General features: G+C 42.6%; 1 protein-coding gene across 6 annotated transcripts in view; it reads right to left on the reverse strand.

Moving 5' to 3' along the window:
• Window positions 1-26,970, reverse strand: part of FOXN3 (forkhead box N3) — a 194,041-nt gene that overhangs the window by 16,485 nt on the left and 150,586 nt on the right. For all 6 annotated transcript variants that reach the window (XM_078383724.1, XM_078383723.1, XM_078383722.1 and 3 more), the window contains one exon: window positions 13,380-13,488. In XM_078383724.1, the coding sequence (XP_078239850.1) occupies window positions 13,380-13,488 (109 nt within the window). The remainder of the gene's footprint in view (window positions 1-13,379; window positions 13,489-26,970) is intronic.

The raw sequence follows: 26,970 nt of genomic DNA on the forward strand, positions 1-26,970 counted from the left end.
ACTCAAACTTAAATTGAAGAAAGTAGGGAAAACCACTGGGCTAGTCAGGTAAAATCTAAACCACATTCCTTATGAATACACAGTGGAAATGAAGAAGAGATTTAAGGAACTCGATTTGGTGGACAGAGTGCCTGAAGAACTATGGATGGAGCCTCGTAACATTGTACAGGAGGCAGCAACAAAAAACATCCCAAAGAAAAGGAAACGCAAGAAAGCAAAGTGGCTGTCCAATGAGGCCTTACAAATAACAGAGAAGAGAAGGGAAACAAAATGAAAGGGAGATAGGGAAAGTTACAGAAAATGGAATGCAGATTTCCAAAGAATAGCAAGGAGAGACAAGAGGGCCTTTTTAAATGAACAGTGCAGAAAAATAGAGGAAAATAAAATAAAGAAAAAACAGAGATCTGTCCAAGAAAATTGGAGTTATTAAAGGAACCTTTGGGGAAAGATGGACATGATAAAGGACAAAAATGGTAGGGACCTCACAAAAGCAGAAGATATCAAGAAGAGGTGGCAAGAATACACAGAGGAATTATACCAGAAAGATTTGGATGTCCCGGACAACCCAGTGTGATTGCTGACCTTGAGCCAGACATCCTGGAGAGTGAAATCAAGTGGGTCTTAGAAAGCATGGCTAACAACAAGGCCAGTGGAGGTGATGGCATTCCAGTGGAACTATTTAAAATCTTAAAAGACGATGCTGTTAAGGCAATGCACTCAATATGCCAGCAAGTTTGGACAACTCAGCAGTGGCCAGAGCACTGGAAAAACTCCATCCCAATCCCAAAGAAGGGCAGTGCCAAAGAATGCTCCAACTACCGTACAACTGCACTCATTTCACATGCTACCAAGGTTATTATCAAAATCAGCCGTATGTGGATGGGGAACTCCCAGAAGTACAAGCTGGATTTAGAAGGGGCAAAGGAACTAGAGACCATATTACTAACATGCGCTGCAGTATGAAGAAAGCCAGAGAGTTCCAGAAAAAATCTACTTCTCCTTCATTGACTATGCAAAAGCTTTTGACTGTGTTGAAGACAACAAACTATGGCATGTCCTTAAAGAAATGGGAGTGCTTGACCACCTTTTCTATCTCCTGAGAAATCTATATGTGGGACAGGAAGCAACACTTAGAACTGGATATGGAACAACTGATTGGTTCAAAATTGGGAAAGGAGTACCACAAGGCTGTATATTGTCCCCCTGCTTATTTAACTTAGATGCAGAATACATCATGCGGAAGGCTGGACTGGATGAAACCCAAGCCGGAATTAAGATTGCTGGAAGAAATATCAATAACCTCAGATATGCAGATGATACCACTCTGATGGCAGAAAGTGAGGAGAAATTAAAGAACCTTTTAATGCAGGTGAAAGAGAGTGCAAAAATGGTCTGAAGCTCAACATCAAAAAAACTAAGATCATGGCCACTGACCCCATCACCTCCTGGCAAACAGAAAGGGAAGATATGGAGGCAGTGACAGATTTTACTTTCCTGGGCTCCATGATCACTGCAGATGGAGACAGTAGCGATGAAATTAAAAGACGCCTGCTTCTTAGACAGCATCTTAAAAAGCAGAGACATTACCTTGCCGACAAAAGTATGCATAGTCAAAGCTATGGTTTTTCCAGTAGCGATGTATGGAAGTGAGAGCTGGACCATAAAGAAAGCTGACCGCCGAAAAACTGATGCTTTTGAATTGTGGTGCTGGAGGAGGCTCTTGAGAATCCCCTGGACTGCAAGAAGAACAAACCTATCCATTCTGAAGGAAATCAACCCTGAGTGCTCACTGGAAGGACAGATCCTGAAGCTGAGGCTCCAGTACTTTGGTCATCTCATGAGAAGAGAAGACTCCCTGGAAAAGACCCTGATATTGGGAAAGTGTGAATCCAAGAGGAGAAGGGGACGACAGAGGACGAGATGGTTGGACAGTGTCACCGAAGCTACCAACATGAATTTGACCCAACTCCTCGAGACAGTGGAAGACAGGAGGGCCTGACGTGCTCTGTTTCATGGGGTCATGAAGAGTCGGACATGATTTAAGGATTAAACAACAACAACAGTTCTGTTAACTTGAACAACTGCAGCTTGGAACATATTCCCAGCACAAATTAATTTTAGGTTGTTGGGTGGTTCTATTAACCTTGTATTGCTATGAATAACATCAGACTGGAAATGCTACAAATGGCTTCGTGTTGGCCAAATGTCTTGTCTGAGTGGAAAGGTTTTCCTTATTTCTCCTTCCCTGGCTCACATACTGACCTGTAGATGCCTCTAGTGGCCTTTTTCTGTATGAATTGTTTTTTGTTTTCTATTACATCCCTCCATCATTCTGATCTTTCTCTGGTTGCAGACCCTTCCTGATTTCAAAAAGCCTCATGGGTGGAGTTAATTTATAACCTCCTTTCTTGAACTTTCACGAAATTGTGGGATGCTGGAGAATACAACCATGTGTACAATCACATTGCCTGCACATACGTCATTGTACAATGAAAGATAAGATATTTTTATACAACCTCAATCATCTCAAAAAACAAAGCAAGCAGTAGAGTCTTGGACCTACTCATCCAAGATTTCTCTTCTTCTGATTTTCTTTCATAAAGCCCACTCTTCTTCTATCAAATTGAGGAAGAATTGTTAAAATTATTATGGGAGAAACATTCAGCACAACACTATTCCCTCAACTATTTTTGTGCAGAGATGTGAAAAAGTTTCCACTTCATTGCAGCAGAAATGTTTCCCAGGCACCTCTGATACTAAGGAAGTAAATTAACACTAAGCAGTATTCCCTCACATAATCAGGTCATATCCCAGAGGATCAAAGCATACAAATCAATGCACTAAATACATTGTACTATTGGCAGGAAAAACTTACAGGAGGGATTTTACAACCATAATTATATATGCACAGCACCACTGCAAACACAGACTGTGTAATGATCTGCTAATAAAACAGTGCTTTGTCTATGATCAGGACAGATGTAGCATTAATGCAAAGGTGTGCCCTGTCAATGATGAGTAAAGCCCTAATTCTGACAATATTTATAGTAATATGGAATGTATTTCCTTTATGATATAATTCCAAAGCAAACTCTCCATTGTCACCAAAATATTTTTCACTGAACAAACAGGTCTCTTTAAATTATTTTATTTATTTATTAACAAGAACTTACTGGCTTTTTTGTTCTAGAAGCTACAGTCCCTCACAGATGGTGTGGCAAGAAGATCTATGTAAGTGCTTACTCAATGTGCTGTGATTTGTCAATTTCAATGCTACTAGCCAAAGCAGCCAAATTTGGGGGGAAAAGCATATAAAGGAAGACAAAAATGGACTTTGTTTTAAGATTATGTTGCTTATTTCTGAACTTGTGTCCAAAATCAAATGTCATGCTACAGAATGTATACCACAGAGTTACAATAAGGCCCCAGAGCCAAACACTTTCCTTACTGCTACACTAGAGGAGATGCAGAATCTTTAAAAAGCTACAGCACTAAAATAAAAATGTCTCAACGTTGATAGGTGAAAAAAAAGGTTACTCACCTGTAACCATAGTTCTTTGAGTGGTCCTTTGTGAATTCACACATATGGGTATTGTCTGTGCCTGCGTTGACTCTCTTGGAAGATTCTAGAACTAAAAGTAACAATTTTATGATGTGAACCTTCACGAGGTATATGCTCCTCCCACCCACCATCTTCCCCAGTTCCTGAATTTTATCCGCCGGGTATGAAGGAAAGAATTAATTAATTATATAATTAACCCATGACGGATAGAGGGGAAGGATGGGCGGGTTGTGTGAATTCACAGAGGACTACTCAAAGAACTATGGTTACAGGTAAGTAACCTCTTTTTCTTTTTCATGGCCTCTGTGAATGCACACATATGTGTGACTAGCAAGCTGCACTTACCGGTTGGTGGGGCGTCACGGTAAGAAGGATGACAGGACAGCTCTGCCAAATGCAGCATCTTGGCGTGCTCTGACATCTAGACGGTAGTGCTTGACAAACGTGGACAGTGAGGACCACGTAGCAGACGACAGCAGAGTGTCGCGCTGCAATCCTCTGATATTTGGCAAGAGAAATGGCTTGCGAATGGATGTTCATGGGTTCAGGAGATGAGTCAATAAGAGGAAGGAATTGATTCCAAAAATGATGCTGAAAGGTGCCCATAGTTGCCTGGTAGCTGATACTCCTGAGCAAAAAGGCTTGCAGAGAGTAAATTCGTTTTGCCATTGTGTCAACTTTTCTGCCGTCTTTGTTGGCAAGGGTAGGCTTGGACCTAGTCTGGGTTTGGGCCTGACTGGATTCAAAGATAACAGAGTTAGGCACTGAATGTTTATTAAGGAATTCGGCATCGACACTGTAGGTCCTATAGAGGCCATCGGTGCGGCGAGAAATCTGCATAGTAGAAGGAGGTTTTCCCTAAGTATCCTTAATAAGTTGAAGGATGGACTTGTTAAAGGCGAGACTCAATGGAACGGGACGCTCCTGGTTGATGTCATCGAACACCGGGTCGGCATCCGCGGACGAGGGCTGTTCGGTGTCGAGATTCAGGGCTTGTGCCATTTGGAAAACAAGTGTAGAATAGGAGGAGAAGTCATCTGAGGAGGACGAAGCATGGCTGCCCCTCGTATCTGGGACTGGAGGGGGAAGCTCAGGCTCATGGGAGGACTCAGAGTGTTGTGTCTCCGAAGATGCAGGGGAGCCTGGAGATGAAGGGTAGTCTGATGGACCAAAGCCCTCTGTCAGGGGAGCTTGGTGTCGTTGGATCGGCATGCCTTCAAAGGGGTCTTGAGATGGCATCGGGTCCAGCATCGGTGATGCGGGATGTAGGGGTACGGCTTCATGAGCTCTGTCTTGCATTCGAGTTAGAGGCATTGGCTTAGATGGGGCCGGAGGGCATACAGGCGGAGCTGAAGCTGTCGGGGCCAAAGTGGTTGCACAGAGGCGATTAGAGTCCACGAAAGGGACAGCATGGGGAAGGTCTGGCGTCATTCGATGCTGTTTAGCCTGTTCAGGCTGGTACCTTTCGTACAGGGTCTGCCAGATGAAGGGGTCAAAATGGTATGGTACCATTGGAAAAGGGCAAAAATCGCCTTGCGATGGCACGGACCTCGGTGGGGAGAGGTGCTTTCGTTTCTCCTTTCTCTTCCATGGAGGTGAAGGGGGAACTTCCAGATCAGATGGTGAGCTTTCAGCTGCCCGCCCTTAGTCAGGGTCTGAATGGGCTGAGGCCGGGCTGGACTGTGGCGCAGCCGCGTTGAGGCCAATGCTTGGGGTTTGGGGCAGCATCGTGGGGGGGGCGCGCGACATCATGGGATTCATCTCCATCGGAGGCCAAGTCAGAGGCTTCTCTGGATGATTCCTCGAGGATGGGGGAAGGCAGAGAAGGCTGAGGGGGCTCCACCCGGGGAACTCTGTCCTTTCTAGGCCTCTTACGGGCAGGTTTGGGCTTTTTCTTCGAGCTTGGATAGTGCGCTTGAGACTTGAGAGGAGGGCAACTTGTGCTTACCAGACGATTTTGCTTTCTCAACAGTGTCCTTAGCTGGTAGTACAGAGGTAGAATCAGAGGTAGACTGGCCTGCTGGAAGTCTATCGGCTGAAAGGGCAGGAGATCTAGCCGCTTCCGAAGCCAAAGTAGGAGGATTCATGGCTGTTTGCCAAAGGTAAGACCGAAGTCTTTGGAGCCTCTGTTTTAGTGCTGGCTTGGTTGAATTTTTACAAGCAGGACACAAATGGGTAGGATGTTCCTCACCCAAACAAAAAAGACACTGGCTATGCCCGTCCGAAAGTGTGCTTTTATTCGCACAGGTCATACACCTTTTAAAAGGAGACGGAGAGGCCATAAGCAAAGAACTGGGGGGGGGGAGGGGAAAGGGAAGGGAATAAAAAGACCGTGGGAAGCCGATTAGGCAAACAAAAGACGCGGAGGATCACTAAGTAGGTAATTTAAAGTGAAGATAAACAAACAAAAGCTCAAAGGAGCCTAGAAAAATAGGCAAAAGGCAAATAGCGGAGCGCTCAATCTTTCCTGAGAACCGTTCAGCTCGGCGGAAAAAAAGAACTGGGGAAGATGGTGGGTGGGAGGAGCATATACCTCATGGAGGATCACACCATAAAATTGTTACTTTTAGCTCTAGAATCTTCCGAGAGAGTCAGCGCAGGTGCAGACAATAACCATATGTGTGCATTCACAGAGGCCACGAAAAAGAACTGTGGTTTTGGCTTATTCACCCTACTCTCCTTTCAGGGTGAGACCTCACATAATCTTGAGTAACACTGCCACCTCAGACAGAATTCAAGGAATGTCAGATAGGGCCACCTCTCCTACCTGGAGGCCCCTGTTATACTGCCTTTCTCCTTCTTCACCCTTGGTTCGGTTTTAGATGGTCCTGTCTGCATTACCTCACCTCACCCTCCCCACATTGTCATAGCTGCAGAGTACTATGCTTCCTTGCAATTTGTTATTCATCAGCCAGTGTTCTTTGTGTGCCATGGCTGGGACTTCTTTGCAAGGAAGCAAACAGAGGTATGAGACAAAGCAATAGATGCTGGAGGAGTAGAGGATGAGAGGCAGTCCCAACAATCAGGAAGATTGAGATGGCAGCAGTGGCAGCATTTCGCTTTCTGAGTGAAATAGCAAAAGGGCTAGGGCTACGATGCGTCCTCTTATTTATTAATCTTCCATTTATTTTTGACTAACTTCATTTCTACACTTCCCATTAGTCAACGCTCTCAAACGTAAAGAATACCAAATAATGAAAAATTTTGTGCCATCTTAAAAACTAGCATGTTTTTTTAGTCTACATTTTCGTAGATTGCTAGCTACAATCTGTGAAAGCAGATGCCAGTCAAAGATTCTTAATCTTTCAGATGCCACAAGAATATTTACTGTTTTTGTTAAAACGGATCATCATAGCATTAAATGTAGAATTCTCGGAAAATACAAAATGAAATGGCTTCAGAATAAAACCAATAAAGGCAAGAACAGAATAGTAAGCAGTGCAAAGCTTCAAGAAGCATCAATATCTATTTTAACTTGAACGACAATGAAAGGGTTTTCACCTGGCCCTGAAAGGACTGCAACATATCCACCAGGCAAGTCTCTCTCAGGGCAATATAACTGAAAAAGGTTTGTTCTGAAAAAATTATGTAGTAATACAGTTCTACAGGTCTTAATAAAAATGGAAATATAGTGTCTAATACAGCGGTTCCCAGCTGTGGGTCTCCAGAGGTTCCTGGACTACAATTCCCAGAAATCCTGGCCATCACAGCTTGTGGCAAAGAATTCTGGGAGTTTTAGTCCAGGACCCAGGGACCCAAGGTTAAGAACCACTGGTCTAATAGGATTTCATGTACGTAGCTCTTTTTAGTACAGGACTGGGCAACTGTGGGGTCCAGATGTATCTGGAGTACAACTCTCACAATTCTTCACTACTGGATATAAAACAAATTTCTTGTAAGATTTTTTCCCCCTACATGACGGCAAAATACAAACTTGTAATGCATTTCAAGACACAACGATCACTACTAGGCTGCAAATAATAAATAATAAATATGTGCTGTCAAGTAAATTACAACTTATGGTGACCTTTTCCAGGATGTCCTAGGTTCTCAGAAGTGGTTTATCATTCTCTTCTGGGAATGTCCTGGGACTGTGCAGCTTTCCTTTGGCTACACAGGTTGGCTCTTCATCCAAGAGGCATAGTGAGGAACTAAATTCTCAATCTCTGGCTCTTCAGCCAGATACTAAATTCACTGAATTATTCCACCAGCTCCAAATAATAAAACAATTATTCAACAGATCAGGCCTCAAGTACTGTCTTTCCATTGGAATGTATTAAGTGCTCTGGCCTCCTGACCCTTAGGTGCAAATACTGCTGCTCAGTTTGATGTTGTATAGGAGCTATGGTTTGCTGAAAACACTTAATGCTAATTCTTCCACATATGAAACAGAAAAATTCTTACATTAAACCACAATTGTTGTTATATGCTGTCAGGTCACTTCTGACTTGCAGCAACCCTAATGAGTTTTGTAAAGGTATATGAGATGTTTAAGGAATTGTTTCCCATTACCATACAATGCCCTCTGAGTTTTTATGGATGAGCATGGACTTCAATCCATAACAATAAACAAATACAGTGGTGCCTTGCTTGACGATGATAATGCGTTCCGTTAAAATCGCTGTTAAGCGAAATAGTTGTCAAGCGAAATTTAAAAACCCATTGAAATGCATTGAAAATTGTTCAATGTGTTCCAATGGGCGAAATACCTCATTGTGCAGTGAAGATCTTCCATAGAGCGGCCATTTTCTGGTGCCTGTATAGCGAGGAATCCATCCTTAACACAGCGGGGAGCCATTTTGCACAGTGAGCGGCCATTTTGAAACCCAACGATCAGCTGCTTTTAGATCATCGTAATGCGAAGAATCGGTTCCCGAAGCAGGGAACCGATCATCATGAAGCGAATTTTCCCAGTAGGAACATCGTTTTGCAGTCGCAATAGTGATCGCAAAACCCCCATCGTAAAGCGGATTTGTCATTTAACGAGGTAATAGTTAAGCGAGGCACCACTGTAGCTGCAAACAAGTCCTTACATTTAAGACTCACACTTAACATCTGTATGGCATTGTGGAATGTCTAAAACACTTCATAAACTTAATTCAACTTATATGTGTACAATGACCCTATAAGTCCAGTCAGTATTATTATATATGACTGAAGATGGGGGCGGGGGGGAAACTTCGGTGAGAGAAAATGACTTCCTGTAGGCCATTTTGTGAGTTCATGAAGGATGAAACATTTGAACTAGTAACTTCCCAATTCAAAGCTCAGTCTCTTAGTTATTCCATCATTTCTACTGACAGATTAGCTGCTTATGGCTTTCCTAACTGTCATCTCACCGCCAACCTACTGGGAACTGATCTGTCACGCTACCTGAAACTGTTTTCATCCCAGCTGACAAGAACTATACATTTAAAAAGTCAATCCCAACCTTGCTTTTTGTTATCTGGCTCTTTCTTCCTCTTTCCCCCACCATTTCCACCCCCCCTTTTTTTGGTCACCTCTTGCAGACATCAGGCCTAAGAGCAGTGAGATCTTACTGCTAATATTTTTAAGCCACTCTGGGAGCTATTTTGGCTAAGTAAGGGTACAATCAGACTGCCATTACGGCTGCTATTTGGTCTACTCCAGGACCAGGTTGGTTCACTCCTTTTTTGGGGGGGCAATCACAAGATGTAATTGTTGGAGTGAACCAAATCATCCCCGGAGTGTTCTTATCCACAGCTTTCTGAGTCCCTGTCAGGGGTTTCTATTTTTTGTTGTGGGTAGGGTTGCTCTGGTTTGGTCCATTTCCAGCACTTGTGATCACTGGGAAAGGACCTAAAGGAGCCTTCTGGCTATCAAGCCTCCTGGTCTGAATTTCCAATTCAACTATTAAACCAATTCACTGGTTTAATAATTGAACCACTTCAGGATATCAGCACTGAATTAAATACTTTCTCCCCCCCATGTAATACAATGTATCAGTGATGGTTTATTATAGAGGTTTTTTTTAAACTTCCCCTGCCCCTCTGCCTAGGAACAGAGGGAGTATTCATTCCCCCCCCCCCCAAATATCCTGAAGTAGCTCACTTATTAAACTTTGATATCGTAAATTCAAACTTGAAGGAGCCGGACCAAACATGATTGCTTGAGCTCTGATATGCCATTTGGATGTGAGGATCACACCAAGTGACATATCACACCTCTAACTGCCCCCCACCAAACTTATATAGCCACACCAGCTCACTCCAAAGGGACCCCATGTACACAAGCTCTAACTGGATCAAAATGCTTGAGGTAAATAAAACATGTTAGCTATGTTGTCAATCAGCTCCTAGTTTTATAGAGGATATCACTGTGGGGTGAAAATACAAGAAATTATTCAGTGGTCATTTGTTTACATATTATGTATGCACCACAATTTTTTTTAATCATTGTCAAAAGGAAATAAAAGTACACTGATTGAGATGATGCCACCAAGAAGTATATGGTCCCATCCAGAAAAACAGAACCAATTCCACAAAAATCTTCTAATAAAAACCAGGGGACATATTTTTGGGAAGGTTTCATACTCAATCCCCAGTTAATACATTGGAACTATACAAGAAACTTTACCATCGATAAGTGGTTTTTTATCTTATGGCTGTAACTTAATGTTGCCAGGTAGGAACTTGTTTTAAAACAGATAAGCACAGGAAAATTTCAGGGACTTCTCATTTCACTGTGACATTGTACCTGTAAAAACAGACCAAAATTGACCATGGACCACCAAGTCATCCTAACTTAAATTGTTCTGTAAAGCTTTGTTGTTGTTGTTTATTCGTGTCTGACTCTTCGTGACCCCATGGACCAGAGCACACCAGGCCCTCCTGTCTTCCACTGCCTCCCGGAGTTGGGTCAAATTCATATTGGTAGCTTCGATGATACTGGCCAGCCATCTCATCCAGTTGAGAATAATTTTTTGCTTGCTGCTGGCATTGGTTAATGATCTCCATCTGTCTTTGGCCTCTCCTTAAATGCTAAAATTTTGTGCTGTAATAGAAATCAACCTGATCCTAAATGGCTTTTAATATTTTATTGTACTATATTCTAATGGTCTGTATATTGTTAATATTGTTTTATATTGTTTTATGCGATGTATGTTGCAATGGCCTGTGTGCCATGCTATAAACTTATTTTGCTTGCTTGCTTTTTGTTATTGACAACCTATCACATTCCCTCAGAGTTTTAAGAGGTAGCTGTGTCAGTCTGTGTTAGTGTGTCAAAGAAAAACAAAACAAAAATTAAAAAATAAAAATAAAGAAGAAAACAAAAACATTGTGGAACTTAAAGATTAAATGCTATATTTTAATATGAGCTTTGGTGGACAAGTCCACTTCTTCAGACATGAGAGTGGGACTGCATGGCAAAAATGTATACAGTTATACATGGACCCCAAACAAAGAGACTGATTGTTTCCCAGGCACAAGTATTCTCTCATGGAAATTCATTCCAGGACCAAATGGCCTGAACTGAGGTGAAGCCCAAAATGAGCAAGGAAAGAATCAGAAGAGGGTGAAAAACATACAATTTCTCTTTCTTTCAGCCATGCCCTTTCTTCCTCTCTTTCCTTCCTTCTCCACATAGCCGGATGCTTGTGGAGTGCCACATAATTGTTTATAGACAAACAAACTGAACACTTTGAAAGGGATTCCACTTCTTTTCTTTTCCTCTGTTCAATTCAGACCCTGTTCTCTGCAGTTGACATCCCCAGCTGACGTTAGGACAGAAGACTCCCCACTCCCATTGCTCTGAATTCCCCTCTCCTCCCCTGCTAGACCCCCCTCATGGGCAAAGAATTTTTCCAAGGGCTGCTGAAATCTTTGGATTGCACATTGTGCATCCAAATTTAAATCAATGTATGATTCTGGTTTTCTAGTACCAGTCATGGTTGAATGCAATGTTTTAGAACTGTGGCAGTAATATGTATGGGCGTGCCTCCTAAAGAGAAATCAAACTGTTTTATTTCACCCCCTCTACCCTTCAAAAAAGATCTGTGGCAAACAATGGAAAAGCAGGGTGAGTATAGTAAAATTAAGACTGCTGTAAAAAAAAAAGTCTGTTGAGTAACTTCAATGGCAGATAATAATGATTTGCACACTAAAAATAGTGTATTTCCATTTACAGATTAGTCTGGAACAGAAGATCTGTTTATGCATTTTAAGCCAAAGGAACAACAGCATAATAGTAAAATGACATAATCTCCCATGGCTAATCTTTCCGCATGTCAAGTGGTGAATTTGTCTTGGTTTTAGTATTTTGAACAATACACATTATCTAAACAATCCCCATTCTGTTGCACTTTAGACTGGACACCCAAAGATGAAATGACTGTACAAGATCACTTACTAATTGGCTCAAGGGCCAGCAGCCAAGTGAGCCTGCACACAAACTAGGCAACAATGCCATTCATTCAATCAATTACTGTGTGAAAAGAGAGCAGTCTATAAATGACTTGAATGGGATGCGACTGTGAAATGTGTGGGATAAAAAGAGAGAACAAAACAAATATAAAGTGGATTTCAGCATGTTGGCAAATACTGAGCTAAAAGCCAAAAACCTGCATTATTCATATGTTGCAAGCACAGAAGTAGCTGTTTGTATACAAATAATCTGGGGATTACATGGACTATGGACTGAGTGCACTCTTCACAGAAGTATTTCACCAATGGTACCTAGCAAGAATGGTAAGAATGCCAAACAAGTTCCAAACCATAGTCTGTTGCACCTACTCTGTTCTGTTAGATCCATCCTGTGGCAAAGAGGTAGTAAGCATCGGTGGCTTTTGGCCAGCATAATATATTATATGGATTTGAAACACACTTTACTTAGGTATTAAGTGTGGCTAAAAGCACAAAGAGTAGAGGAATAGCCTCACTAGACAGATTATCCTAGCCTAGATTAGTCTGAATCACGCTTAACAGGATCACTTTGAGGTGTAGTATATCATTTGGGGAAATCTTTGCATCCACATGCAAGGATCAACCACAATGCACATGAAATGACTGTTTGGCTATTCTTCTCCTTTAAAAGGAAAAAAAAACCAACCCAAAATTCTCCCTTCTTGTCCCTGCTTTGTGCTTTCCTTCAAGTGTTTCACAATGAGAAATTGAAAGCTTCTTCGTGCTCTCACATGGGGGGGGGGGCGAGAGGAACATTTCAAATGTTTTTCCCTAAGAGATCTAGCACATCAGCAATGACTTGGGGCTTAAAAAACTAACCAGCCTTTCTTCCTTTCTCTTCTCCTCCATGGGGGAGTGGGAAGAAGCTTTCAATTTCCAGTTATCATCCAGTATCTTAAGCCCGCTGCTCTGGTTCTATTCCAACGATCACACATGCCGGAACCAAACCAAAAGAAAGTAATTCTACCTGCACCAAATGAAATGAAATGAAACAAGCCCCTGTCAGGTGCTGCAAAAGGTGTGGGTAGGCATAGATCAGGAACAGGCTGGTGTGCAATGGCTCATATGTAATGTGGTCACTGGGAAAATAAGTGAACCAGCCTAGAGCAGACCAAACAAATCCATCTGGTTGCACTCTTGGTCTCACTGGAAAACAAAACAAAACTGCAAGATATAAAGCCATTGAAAAACTTGCCACAAATTCTGCTAGATCAATTGTAGGTTTATCACAGTCCTTTTAGAGTTCTCATTTCAAGGTACCTGGTAATCTGCACTGTTGCGGCAACCATAACCCTGGCAGTAATGAAAACCATGCAGGGGAGACATAACTGAGACCACAGCAGCCACAGAAAGATTAGTGTTGTGACACTGATTCTGTAATCCAGTATCCTTACCTTACTGCAGCAGCCATGCTTCCAATAGGGTTTATTGGCAGTGGTCTAACTCCTGGGAAAATTCCTCTACTCAGTATGCGAGCTCCATTTTGTATCACTCCAGGAGGAACTGAAGATGAATCATGTGACAGAGAGAGAGAAAGAGAGAGAGATCAAGAGGGTGTAAAAAGAGCAGTTTGTTGAACATAACTTTATTTAACTGTAAGCTGCTTTGAGTCCTTTTCTTGAGAGAATGATGAGATACAAATGAAACAAATGGATATGTCAACAAGTGAACATCAAGCTTCAGAGAAAAGACGGGTTACTTACCTGTAACCATGGTTCTTCTAGTGGTCATCCGTGAATTCACACAAAAAGGGTTAAATCTCCAGCTAAAGAGAAAGAAACAAAGTTTAAGGTAGCCTGTACTGCGCATGCTCCGCCCGCCCAAACCTCAGTTCCATTTTTCCGCCAGAGATACCTGAGTAAGAGTCAGATATTGACAGTGACGGATAGTGGGGAGGTCGGGCGGGATTGTGTGAATTCACAGATGACCACTAGAAGAACCATGGTTACAGGCAAGTAACCCGTCTTTCTTCTGCGTGGTCTTCTGTGAATGCACACAAAAAGGGTGACTAGCACGCTAACTTACTGGTAGGAGGGCCGTCACTGGAGAACCGAAGTTAACACCGCTCTCCCAAAAGATGTTTCCTTCTTAGCCCTCAGATCCAGCTTGTAGTGGGTGATGAATGTGGAAACATTCAACCAGGTAGCGGATCTGCATATGTCCGGAACATCAACCCCATGAAGCAAGGCGGTCGAAGAAGCCATCGCCCTTGTAGAGTGAGCACAAAGACCCTCTGGAGGATCCTTTCGTTGTAGCTGATAAGCGAGAGTTATAGCGGAGACTAACCATCGAGAGAGTGTTGAGGAGGAAGCTGGAAGACCCTTCTTATGTCCGAAGTAACACAGAAACAGTTTATTGGAAAGTCTAAATTCTTTAGAACGTGTAACATAAAAGGCAAGTGATCGTCGAACATCCAACATGTGGAGCATGCGCTCAGTGTCTGTGGTGGGATTAGGAAATAATGTAGGTAAAATTAGAGGCTGGTTCAGATGAAAGTCTGTAACCACCTTAGGTAAGAATGATCTGTCTGGATATAGTATCACCTTTTCTTTGAAGAACTGTAGATATGGTTGATCCGCTTGGAGGGCAGCTAACTCACTGACTCTCCTAGCAGAGGTGATGGCTATCAGAAACAGACATTTAAGAGACAGAAACTTGAGGTCACAGGTGGCCATGGGTTCAAATGAAGTACGTGTTAACGTGTGCAGTACCAGTTGGAGAGACCATTGGGGAACTGGAGGTCGAACGGGTGGTCTCAAATTAACTAGCCCCTTGAGAAAGGTCTTCACTGTGGGGTGAGAAAATAGTCGAGATGAATCAGACTCACGGGGCTGAAAGGAGACAATTGCAGCTATGTATATCTTGAGGGTAGAAACAGATAATTTGAAATCAAAAAGGTAACGGAGAAACTGGAGTAGGGTAGACAAAGAGACAGGGGAAGAAGTCAACCCTCTGGCCTCAGTAAATTTCAAGAAACTTTTCCATTTATAGCTGTATAAGAGAATAGTGGATGGTTTTTTTGATTTATCTAGGACTTCTCTAATCTCTGGGATATCCTCCACACGGTCCGATGTAAAGTCTCTGGTTCTGGGTGAAGGACTGTGCCCATACTCTGTGACAACAGGTATGGTGAAAGAGGAATGTCCATGGTATCATAAACGCGTCTCCCAGAGAATCGATTCCTAGACCTGCTCGCGACACGTATAATTGGCACTTCTTGTTGCGGTAAGTGGCAAAGATGTCTACTTGTGGAGTTCCCCAAAGATGACACAGATCTACAAATGTCCTGTTGTGGAGCTCCCATTCGTGTGTTTGGGTGGTGCGACAGCTCAGTTCGTCTGCCAATATATTGTCCCCTGTTGCAAGGTGGACTGCTACCGGAAAGATTTGTCTGTGACAGCACCACTCCCAGAGGTGCACGGCCAGGTAAAGAAGCAACTGGGAGTGGGTTCCTCCTTGTTTGTTTATATAATACATGGTCGTGGTGTTGTCTGTCACTACCTGAACACCACAACCATGTATCAGTGGAAGGAAGGATTTGAAGGCCTTTATGGCGGCCGCCTAGAGTAGTCCATTGGACTAGATAGGCGGGATATAAATTAAATAAATAAATAAAATAAATAAATAAATTAACTCCAGATGATTTATGTGGAGAATTCGTTCTTGTGATGACCATAGAGCATGAATGCGATGCTGCCCGCAATGTGTTCCCCATCCTGTGGGACTTGCATCGGTGGTCACCTGCACAGTCAGTCGAAGGGGTGTAAATGGTCGGCCTATCCTGAGGTGAGGTATGAAAGTCCACCACCAAAGCTGCTGTGCTAGCTCCCGGGTCACCTTGAGATGCTTCTTGGGGTGATCCGAAAGCACATTGAACAGTGAGAGGAGCCAAATTTGAAGAGACCTGAGTTTGAGACAAGCGTGGGCTAGGGCAGGTGTCGTGGATGCCATCTGGCCTAGCAGGTGCTGAGCATGTTTTGCAGACACCCAGGCCTTCGTACGAAATTTCTTGATGGCCTTTTGCAGCTTTTTTATGCGTTCTGCCGGAAGGAAGATGCAACCCACGGTGGCATCTATTGTGGCTCCGATGTAATCTACAACCTGTGAAGGTATGAGGCAGGATTTCTTGCGGTTTACTGTAAGACCCAGGTTGTGTAAAACATGGAGAATGAAACTTGTGTCCTTCAAGGCTTGGCTTCTGGAAGATGAGACCTCTAGCCAGTTGTCTATATAAGGGTAGATTTTCACCCCATTCAGACGCAGGTATGCTGCTACCGGGGCCATATATTTCGTAAATGTGTGTGGAGCTGTCGAAAGTCCAAATGGTAGAGCTAGGAACTGGTAGACATTGTTTTGAAATATGAACCGCAGGAACTTGCAATGACTGGGGTGAATGGTTATGTGGAAATAGGCATCTTTCAGATCTGTTACCACAAACCAGTTGTTTTTGTGCAGCAGGTGGATTATTGATTCCAATGTCACTATCCGGAAGCGGCGGGGACAAAGGTAAGTGTTCAGTGTTCTTAAGTCCAAAATGGGTCTTATGCCACCGTCTTTTTTGGAAATGGCGAAGTACCTTGAATAAAAACCATTCATGATGTCTCTTTTGGGAACTCTTTGGATGGTGTTTTTGTCCAGTAGAGATAGAACTTCCTCCTCTAGAGCAGGGTCATAGGATGTAAACTCCACGTGCCCTAAAGGAGGATATTCTATAAACTCCAGAAGGTAGCCTGATTGGATGATGTTTAAGACCCATGAGTCGTTTGTGATAACATGCCAATTTGGAAGATAAGGTAGTAGTCTTGTAGTGGAGTGTGGTGTAGGAAGTATGGCGGTGAAGTCAAAGATTTCTAGTAAGGCCGGTAAGAAAGACAGACTAGGGGGAGCTGAGCGCTCCTGACTGATGTCCCCGAATATAAGGTCTTCAGAGGGGGGTGGGGGGTGATCAACATCTAGCTTAAGTGCTTTCACCAATCTAGAGAGCATTTGCGTATAGGAGGAGAAATCCTTGAATGGTGAAGAAGCATGGGGGTCTACCATGTCCGACTCAACCACTTCACCCTCTGGGAGATCGCCCTTGGGTGGAGACTGAGGCTGTTCATCGCCAGAGTCCAAGTCCTGAGAAGAGAAAGAAGCCTCTTCATGATGCATCTCTAAATGGGGTCTTTTGGGTGGCCTGCGCTCGACATTGAGAGAAGGGGCCATTGTACGCTTAGGTGGCTGTGCAGCAGTGGACGTTGAAGGCAATGCGGCCATAGCTGCAGGCTGCTGAGGCGCTGTAGGTTGCTCAATTGGGGGAGCGGTAGGCAAAGATGCTCTGACGTCGAGACTCCGTCGGCGCCGATGCTTCCGTGGTGGCGTCAGGGTCGAGGAGGAGGAAACATAAATGTATTTGACCCTTCTGCGGCGTCAGTGATGATCCAATGAGGCTGAGGATGACTCTGATGTCGAATAGTCCCTTCGATGATGATGGCGGCGCTTCTTGCGCCGATAGTCAAACTCATGGGAATCGTCCTCCGAGGAAGAATGGCGTTGACGCCGGGAACTGCGGTGACGAGCAGTTGCGTCTCGACGTGGGGAGCGGCGTCGATCAGTTGAATGTTTCTTCCTCTTAGCACTGTGCTTACGAGGTGGAGACCTCAACCTCGAAGCAGATGAGGACACAGAGTGAGCCAACGAAGCCAGGCCCGTAGATGTGGAGCTGTGCGGGGCAGAGATTAAGCCTGTAGTAGCGCCGACCAATTGGCTTGGCATCGGTGATGAAATAGCTGCAGGGAGAGCAGGCTCAGCTTGTCGAGGAGGTAGCGAGACGGCGACCTCAGACAGCGAATCCCTGTCCCTAGAAGAGTCCTCCAGAATGGGAGAGGGAACAGAAATGGACACCGGCAGTAGTTGTTTCAGGGTGTCAGAATCTTTGGCTGAGGATTTCTTCTTTGTCTGTTTTGCAGATATCCACGCCGAAGCGGACTTAGGAGCTGTGGATTTTTTCGCAGGGACTTTTTTGGGGGGCTTCTCAACCTGCTTATCTTCAGGTATTTGAGAAGAAGAAGGACCCTCATTCTGGGGAACTGCAGGAATTGAGGGAAGCTCCATAGGGGCAGGTTTAGAGGATGACAAAGCAAGGTCCCAAAGATGGTATTGAAGCCTTGGCCTCCTAGCTTTTAACGCAGCCTTAGTAAAAGCCTGACAGTGTTTGCAGCTTTGAGTTAAGTGAGCCACCCCCAAACAAAAAACGCAACGACTGTGACCGTCGTGGAAAGGGAGCTTTCTGTCACAGTCTAAACACCGGCTACAGGGGTCAGAGGGGGACATAAGCTGAAGAAAAAACCAGCTAGCTCACCGCGAAAGTATGTCCGGTAAAAGCACGGGAAACCGAAGGCTACCAAGACAGAGGGCAAACCAAATGGAAAAACCGAAAGTCCGAATCCGCGTCAGGGGTGGAGAGAGTAGAATAGTCAGTCCAGGCAGAGTAAAAAATCCATAGGAATAGTGAAAAAGGCAATAAAGAAGCGAAATATAGCAGAGCTCGAACGAGAGGTTCCAAACCGCTGAGCAGAGAAATGGAACTGAGGTTTGGGCGGGTGGAGCATGCGCAGTACAGGCTACCTTAAACTTTGTTTCTTTCTCTTTAGCTCGAGAACATTCCGAGAGGACCAACGCTGGCACTGATTTAACCCTTTTTGTGTGCATTCACAGAAGACCACGCAGAAGAAGAAAGGATTACTGTTTTGTTTTGTATTTTGCTTCAGCAATGGCCTGGACAAAGTAATTTTTATATGAAAAATTATGATGGACTAATTAAAAGTAACATATTGTCCAAGAAATAAAGAAAGAACACTCCTTATTCACCATACTCACCAGCTGCCCTAAGGTAAAACTTTTGGGTAGAGGCCACGGCACAGTGGAGTAAAGTATACTGATTCATTTTTTAAACTTGGATAACACCCACTACTTTGGGCAGTTTACAAAACAGACCAAACTCCTACCTATCCCATGTTTTTAAGGCCAAAGCCTCATGTTCAAGCATTTCAGATTTTCAAAATTATGAAATTTTTTTATTTTAATATTTTAGCATTAAAAATTTTCCAATCTGTTTTGTATAACCTACCTTTGGATGTTTGAAAAGATATATATGAATGTTCAGTGTATTATTATGGCATATTTGTTTCTATTACCAGTATAGAAAACACTCCAATAATTTGATCTGGCTAAGCTAAAAATAAAAATCATTTAAGCACGACTCAGCAAAATATAAATTCTTTCTCATGTGTTGTGAGGAACCACAGTATCAATCCAACTGCTAGTCTGAATTGCAGTAGACCTGCTGAATCAATGGGAAATAACGTTTAGTCAGAACTTATTATTGTAGCACCAAAATTTAATTCCTCTCTCCCATATTTTGAAACCTGCTGCATTCTATTCCATTTGTTCTGTAAGGTCCCTCAGTCCTTAGGGGCTGCTGTGTACATGTACATGCTTCCATGTGAGAGTGTATGAGTGATATGATTTCTGAGAATGCAAGTTATTCTAGACTAGATATTTATGGGAGAAAATAAATTTATGTACAATTTGACAAGTGAAGTAAAGTTAAAGGAAACACATATGCAGTGCTAAGGATACCCCTTCATAAAATTAGCGGACAGTGAGAGAAATTGGCCTGGAGGAATTGCTTTACAAAGTATGAGGATAGCACGTTGAACAGCAAAATCACACAACCTGCCCCAATTTCTATTTCAAATACAAAGTTTACCAAATAATATTCCACTATCATTATGAGGTCCTTGATCAAATGTGCCATCTTAAACCCCTCCTCAACCCAAACCCCACTATCAAGTTAGAACTGAAGAAATTGTTCTTCAAAATGAAGAAAGAGAAACTGATGGCAGACCATTTCAGATTTCCAAATCCTGCCTGTAGCTCTCTAGGAAATCTACCTAATGACCATTTTGTTAAGTAGACAGTTATAAATCACACACCAACACGTGATATGGTGATCCAGGGTACTCGGTTATATATGTTGTTTCTACATAATGTTAGGAACTCCCCATTACTCTGAGGCACAACAATCCATTTTAAAATCCCACTCAGGCAGCCAGTCACTAAGGGAAAGCTTGCCTGAAGAGGAAGGTCTTCACCTGCTTGCAGAAGGACAGTAAAGATGGAGGAAGCCTGGTTTCCTGTGGGAGGCAGTTCCAAAATCTGGGAGCACCAACAGAGAAGGTCCTCTTCCGTGTCCCCACCAAGCACACCTGTGAAGGTGGTGGGACTAAGAGAAAGGCCTCCACTGATGGAGATGACTATACAACTGTCAAGTGAACTACATATTAATTTGAATCCCCATTTGAAATAAAGTTTAATTTGAAAGCAAACTAAATTGCAACAGGATCTATGAAAGAATTATTCAACTGTCCTCACTAAACTCATTGATCATGGGCTAGTCCCTTCCTCTGTTTTGAATTATAAAGCAAACAATAACTAAGAAAGTCTATCAAGTTTAAAGCTTAAAGCGAAGTTACTGGGGCCTAAGATTCCTCTGTACTGGTTCTGAATGACAAAATGTAAAACAAATCAAAACTCCACAACAGTACTATATTTAACTAAGCATAACACACACTGCATGATAAGATTATATTACGTATATTATATTATTTATTAGTCACAGAGATGTGACAGATACATCTCATATACCCATATCCCAACTTTATCCATCTTGTGATTGAAGATTGTAAGATTTGTTTACAAACATTATTTGTTCTATGTCAAGCTAATTGAAATGCTTGCCTTTTTTTTGCTATGATTGCCAGCAGGTGTTTTACAATACAAGGATGCTGGCATGCAGCAAGAGGGATCATTCTGAGGAAAGTGAAATTAGCTCAAAGAAAACCCACCAACTTTATTCAACAGCATTCCATGCTTCCTGTTCCCTGGTGAAGTGTTGCTGCCCGAGGCTCAAGTTTCATGATGCTCAATTCAAAGAGACACCAATTGCCCAAGGAATGCTTCTGAACTGTGTGCCACTTCTGCACTAATCACATTAGCTTTAGGCAGGTGCAGAGGTAATGTTCCCAGCTGCATAGCCAGAAAAAGACAACTGGAAGACTGTGAAACTTCCTTGGCCATCCCTCATTCACCACTTCAATTCCATCATTCCTATTACTGCCACAGGTCTGAGCATGAGAAATGTATCTGCATGAATTGTAACAAGGGTTTTTATCCTTTATCTTAGTACTTCTTGTTTTTTTAACCCATTGATTTTAGCACTTCTTCATTGGATATCTTCTCAAACTAAGACATTCTTAGCATCACACAGTAAATCCACATTTCAAATGGATCTATCATTTTGAGTTGCCTGGATTGGAAGTCTACTGTTTCCTGCCAAACAGCAGCACTGAGAATACCATACCATACACTGTAAAAACCAAATGTACATTTTTATGTTCTTGTCTATAAATTGCCCAGAGAAGCCAGTTTACTAGTTGGACAGTATAAAAAATAAACTAATCAACCAAATATAGAAATAAGAAAGCTGCTCTGGGCTATATCTGTTCTATGTCAAGCTAACTGCCAGATCAGCAGCACCTCATTCCCTGAGATTCTAGGGCCAAAATGTGAAACTAGAAAGCAGCCTTTTGTTATATCATAGGGCAGTGGTCCTCAACCTTGGGCCTCCAAATGTTCTTGGACTTCAACTCCCAGAAATCCTGGCCAGAAGAGGTGGTGGTGTAGGCTTCTGGGAGTTGTAGTCCAAGAACATCTGGAGGCCCAAGGTTGGGGACCACTGTCATAGGGGAAGGACAGATAAGGGTTGGGAAAGAGGAGCTACTTCTGAGTCACCTAAATCAGAGAAGGGCATAAAGTGCTACACTCTTTCTTTTGCCACAAATGATACCACTGGCTGTCTCCTTCCTTACCTGCCCCTGCTGCTTAGCGTGTGAATACACAATAAAAAGGTGAACTGAGCTGCTGTGGAGATGCACCTGGGAAGTTGGGTTTGCCCAGGTAAATCCATGTTAACTGGTCCCAAAGGGAGAGAGGAGAACACTAATGAACAGCCTTGTTTGCAGATTGTCAACATAGTTCTCCTGTAACTTTCCTCATTTGCAGGAGGCACAGCTACAGGAGAATTACCTTAATGAACTGTAAACAAGGGTGGCAACTTCCTGCTCTCATTGTCTTCGTTTTCTTTTCTTTTTTGGTACATAGGTGCTCTAGTGCTGTGGTCTCCAGCCTTGGGCCTCAAGTTGTTCTTGGACTTCAACTCCCAGAAATCCTGGCCTGCAGAGGTGGTGGTGAAGGCTTCTGGGAGTTGTAGTCCAAGAACATCTGGAGGCCCAAGGTTGGAGACCATTGCCCTAGTGCAATAGTACTGGCACCAAGCTTTAAAACAAGAAAAAAGAGATTGCATTATTTGCAGAGATTCGGTCCTCCCAGTGTTTTAACTCTGTCCTCCCATCTGCGCCAGCAGCACCTCTAAACACACTTTTCTGCATTGGTTCAACTGATCACACCATCTGAACTGATGTGAATGGATCCAGTTTTTTAAAAAAGTAGAAGTCAGAGAAAAAAACACAGATTGTGGGGTGAAAGTCCAGGCTGATTCGCATTGTATTTCACACCATGTGGTCAACTAAAAAAAAAAGAGGGGAATCATACCACTGCAGTCCTGTGGCATTTCCAACATCATGTATCAATGTGGTCATATCCTTCGCATGCTAATTACACATAAACCTTAACTATAAATTCATGTTTTAATACTTCTAGGTTGTTTACAGTTACAAAATCCACAATTCTATGCTATAAAATTGTAATATTAAGTTTTAGTTGCATATTGTATTCTTCATATTAGGAAAGCTATTCCAGACCATTTCTATTAATTTTTATTGCATTAAGAAACACAACAAATTAAGAAACACAACAAATACCTCTACTGTGTGCCATATGCTGCCACAAACTGTCTTTCTAATACCAAATCACGTCCATTGTCTACTCTGGAGACATCTCCCATAACAGATGGCCTTCCATGTTCACTGTTATCCTTTTTATTCCACACGAGCAGCCTTTTTTTGGCCTCTTGCTTCAATTTTGTTCTGCCTTTTTGCTTCATGTACACTTGCATTTTTAAAATGTGTAACATAGTCTGCAGCGTCTCGTGAACCCCTGAATGAACACATGTCTGCACATCTGTAGCACACAGCTGTGTTAGGTCTTTTGTCTTTGCTATTCTTGTCTTCCCTGCATTACAGAGTGGGCCTCCAGGTCATTTTGAAAGAAGCTTGCAATATTTTCTTGCTTTCAAATATACTGTACTGTGACAGGTTCATTAAAATGAAAATGAATAAACAAAAGAAAAAGTCAGTATTTTTTTCCCTTTTAGCAATGCTTTGCATTCCATTTAACATGTGGTAGAATTCAGTACATAAAGCAAAAGCAAAGCAAAGCGTGCTGCTTATATACCGCCCCATAGTGCTTCAAGCACTCTCTGGGTGGTTTACAAGTTAATTATGCAGGCTATACATTGCCCCCCCCCCCCAGCAAGCTGGGTACTCATTTTACCGACTTCACTTTACCCAACCTTGAGCCGCCTACCTGGGACTGAACCCCAGGTCGTGAGCACAGTTTTGGCTGCAGTACAGTGGTTTAACCACTGTGCCACGAGGCTCAGTAGCTAGTAGCTCCCCACAGTGGAATAAGCAGCAAGTGGAATGGGCAACCTACTTCTGTGGAGACAACAGCACCACTGAAGATTAAGTCCACCATTCACATAAGCACAAGGAAAGATGAAAGTGCATAATGTATTTTTAATCCTTCCAAACTGAAGTATCCTCCACTTCTCTTTCATGTTGTTTTGCAAAATTTCTTCTTAGAAAGTGTCTTGTGGTCCACAGAATGTAGCAGTTGACTGGAAGGGAGGCTGCACTATAGTCATCTAAGCCTGAGCATGTGTGGAAGGGTCTAGATAATTCTGTTTAATTGAACCATTTTTTAAAAAGACATTCAGTTGAGCCAGTGAGATTAATGGTGAAACAACTCTAGATGTTTTAAATCTGCTGGGGTTGTTTGCAGGTTACAGTGGTGCCTCGCTTAATGATTGCCTCGCTTAACGAGGAAATCGCTTGACGATTAGGTTTTTGTGATCGCAAAAGTGATGGCAAAACGATGGTTTAAATGGGAAAAATCTGCTTCACGATGATCGGTTCCCTGCCTTGGGAACCGATTTTTGCATTACGACGATCTAAAAACAGCTGATTGGGCCACCGGGTGTACAAAATGACCCCCCCGCTGTTTGTCCACTGCTGGTATAAGTAAACCAGAGGCGAAAATTACCTCTCCAGTTGTTTCTCCAGTATGCTGCACCCTAAAGACCAGCCTTCCCCAGCCTTAAATTATCCAGATGTTTTTACTACAACGTCCGCCATTCTTGACTATTGGATATTCTGGGTGTGGATGACATCTGTCATTTTAAATGGCCAGTGATTCACAGTGCTGCTACACCGACTTCCTAGCTGCTCAAACAACAAGCCACAATCTCTTTGGTAGGCAAGAGTACCCATAGAAGTTATTTCTGTTTGCTGTGGAGTTTTTTTTTTTTTTTAAACTGTGGATCTGGAGCACTAATCCAGCACCTGCAAGTAAAGAGGGTAGGCTAAAATAGGACATATCAGATGTCTTTCTCAAACCATTCTTATGATATCCACCTGGAACCTTCAGTGATGGCTTTTAAAAGACTTCTGAACACACGGCTATTCAGACAGGCCTTCCAAAATATTCCAGCTACAGAACTCAGAGTTTCTTTGAACGTTTAAGCCTATTATTCCACCATCTTGAAGACTTTATTAAATGTTTTTCACATTGTATTTGTTAGGATTTCAATTTTAATGATTAGATCATCTTTATTGCTTTTTTATAGTATTGTGATGTCTATGTAGTTATTATTGTCTTGTCGTGAACTGCCCAGAGTGCCCTTTTAGCCAGATGGATGGTACACAAATTAATTACATAAACACACACACACACACAGACCAGCCAACAGAGAACAAGGCAAAACAGGGAAAAACTCTCAAGACGCCTCCTTCTCCACGGCATGCATGGTTTGCACAGAAGACTGGGCAGCTGTTGGGCTAGATCTTCAGGGCCGCCCGAGAATTTTGCCCTGCTCTCCAAGGACCATAGTCTTTACCCCTGATTAATATGGGCCCCTCTGCATATAGGCTGATAAGTGCTCACTTTCATTCCTGATTGCTATTCACCACTCACTTCCTTGGCCTCTCGTTCCTTCTGATGTCTTGGTGGCAAGTTACGGAAACACCAAAAGGATTCTGGCCATTTTTTCTTTTTCCCATTTCCGAATAATCAGCTATCAGTAATTTAACAGTTGTTCATATGCATGAAATTACACAACTCTCATCACTATACATAGACTTTCTTCCTGAGCTTCTTCAGGCCAGATTAGACATGGCTGTTTTCTACGGAGAATTTGTGCAATCATTATTTTATTGACTGTTTTATCTGATATTTGATAGGTTTTGCTGCTCACGCTCATCTGATCTGCTGCTATAAACTCAATATTAACTTTGGTTTTTCTTTTGCTGACATATATTCTTTGTTGCTCCAGACATTTATGTTAAACATTTAGAACAGTATAGAAACATCTCTAAAGAACATAAGAAAAATTGCCCTTTTGTAGGCAATGGCTTGAGTCTGAATTGTAACTGCTAGAGATCAGCTTGTGATAAGATTTTTCTGTTGTTCTCTCTGTTCATAATAAATAATAATAATGTCCCATCAAGACAATTCTGACTTATGGGGATGCTTTTTAAGGTTTTCCAGGTAGAGAGTACTCAGAAGTAGTTTACTACTTTCTTATTTGGGGGCACCCTGGAACTGTGCAACTTGCCCAAGGCCACACTGGTTGAATCTACTCACAGGAGGCACAGTAGGGAATTGAACTTCTAGGTACTTAAACCACTGAGCTATCCAGCCAGCCGTTCATGGTACAGATCTTCAAAACTCTGCTCAAAGAGGTCTGGGGCACTCTGAAAATGTTTGAGAAGTCATGTACCCAAAGTGTGTAGCTTGGAAGCTTGGACATTTTTTATTTTTTATTTTTGCTAAATTAGGCACTTTCCCTGTATAATCAGGGAATTTCTACAAAACTGCCTTCTGTTTTGATCACCACCAGATCCCAGCTCCTACTCCCCTGGCTGTTGACTGGAAAGGAAGCCTCAAGGTGAACAGACTGTTACGAAGCAGAACATTAGACTCCAAGTTATTGCTAGCGTTCTAACAAATAAAAAAGAGAAAAATGTACAATTATGGATAAAATAGAGAAATATTGCTATTGGAAGATGTAGGGCCAGGCATCTGTGTCAGGCAGTGTCCCCTCGGAATCCTATTTTAAAAGTTATTATTTCAATACACACAGACACAAACACTCAGCTGGCTCTGAAAGGCCTACACAGTCATATGTTAATGTAATTAGCATAAACAGCACATGCCACGTCAACACAGTGGCTGAAATCCTATTACGCTGCTATTCAAATAGTAGATCTTCGGGGGAAAAAAATGACCTCTAAGAAATTTCCATAGAAATTACCTGTTGTATACTAATTCATGTGACTTGGTGTGCAATGGATAGTGTCTATGAAGATTCCTTAACTTGAGGCAATTCATGTCCAAAAGTTCTGCCTTTTGTGTAGCAGTGCAACAGAATTTCAGCCACTGTGTTGTAGTGGAAGGTGCTGTGTGTGCTAATTATGCTAGCATATCATTGGCGCAGATTTCCATTCATATTCTGGAAAAATTAATGCAGAGCCTCTTGGAACTAGGTCAGGCAACTCTGGTGCCTCCCATCTTAGTGGTGTCCCTTCCTACTTATTTTTCTGGGTGAGATGATGGGCCAGCTTAATGATGAGCTGCACTCTTTTACTAAGGAGTAATAATAGTACCAGTCCTCCAATAAGAGCATCAGTTGGCTACTGGTGGAAC

This window comes from Pogona vitticeps, chromosome 1 (genome assembly GCF_051106095.1).
Source record: "Pogona vitticeps strain Pit_001003342236 chromosome 1, PviZW2.1, whole genome shotgun sequence".
Taxonomy (NCBI): domain Eukaryota; kingdom Metazoa; phylum Chordata; class Lepidosauria; order Squamata; family Agamidae; genus Pogona; species Pogona vitticeps.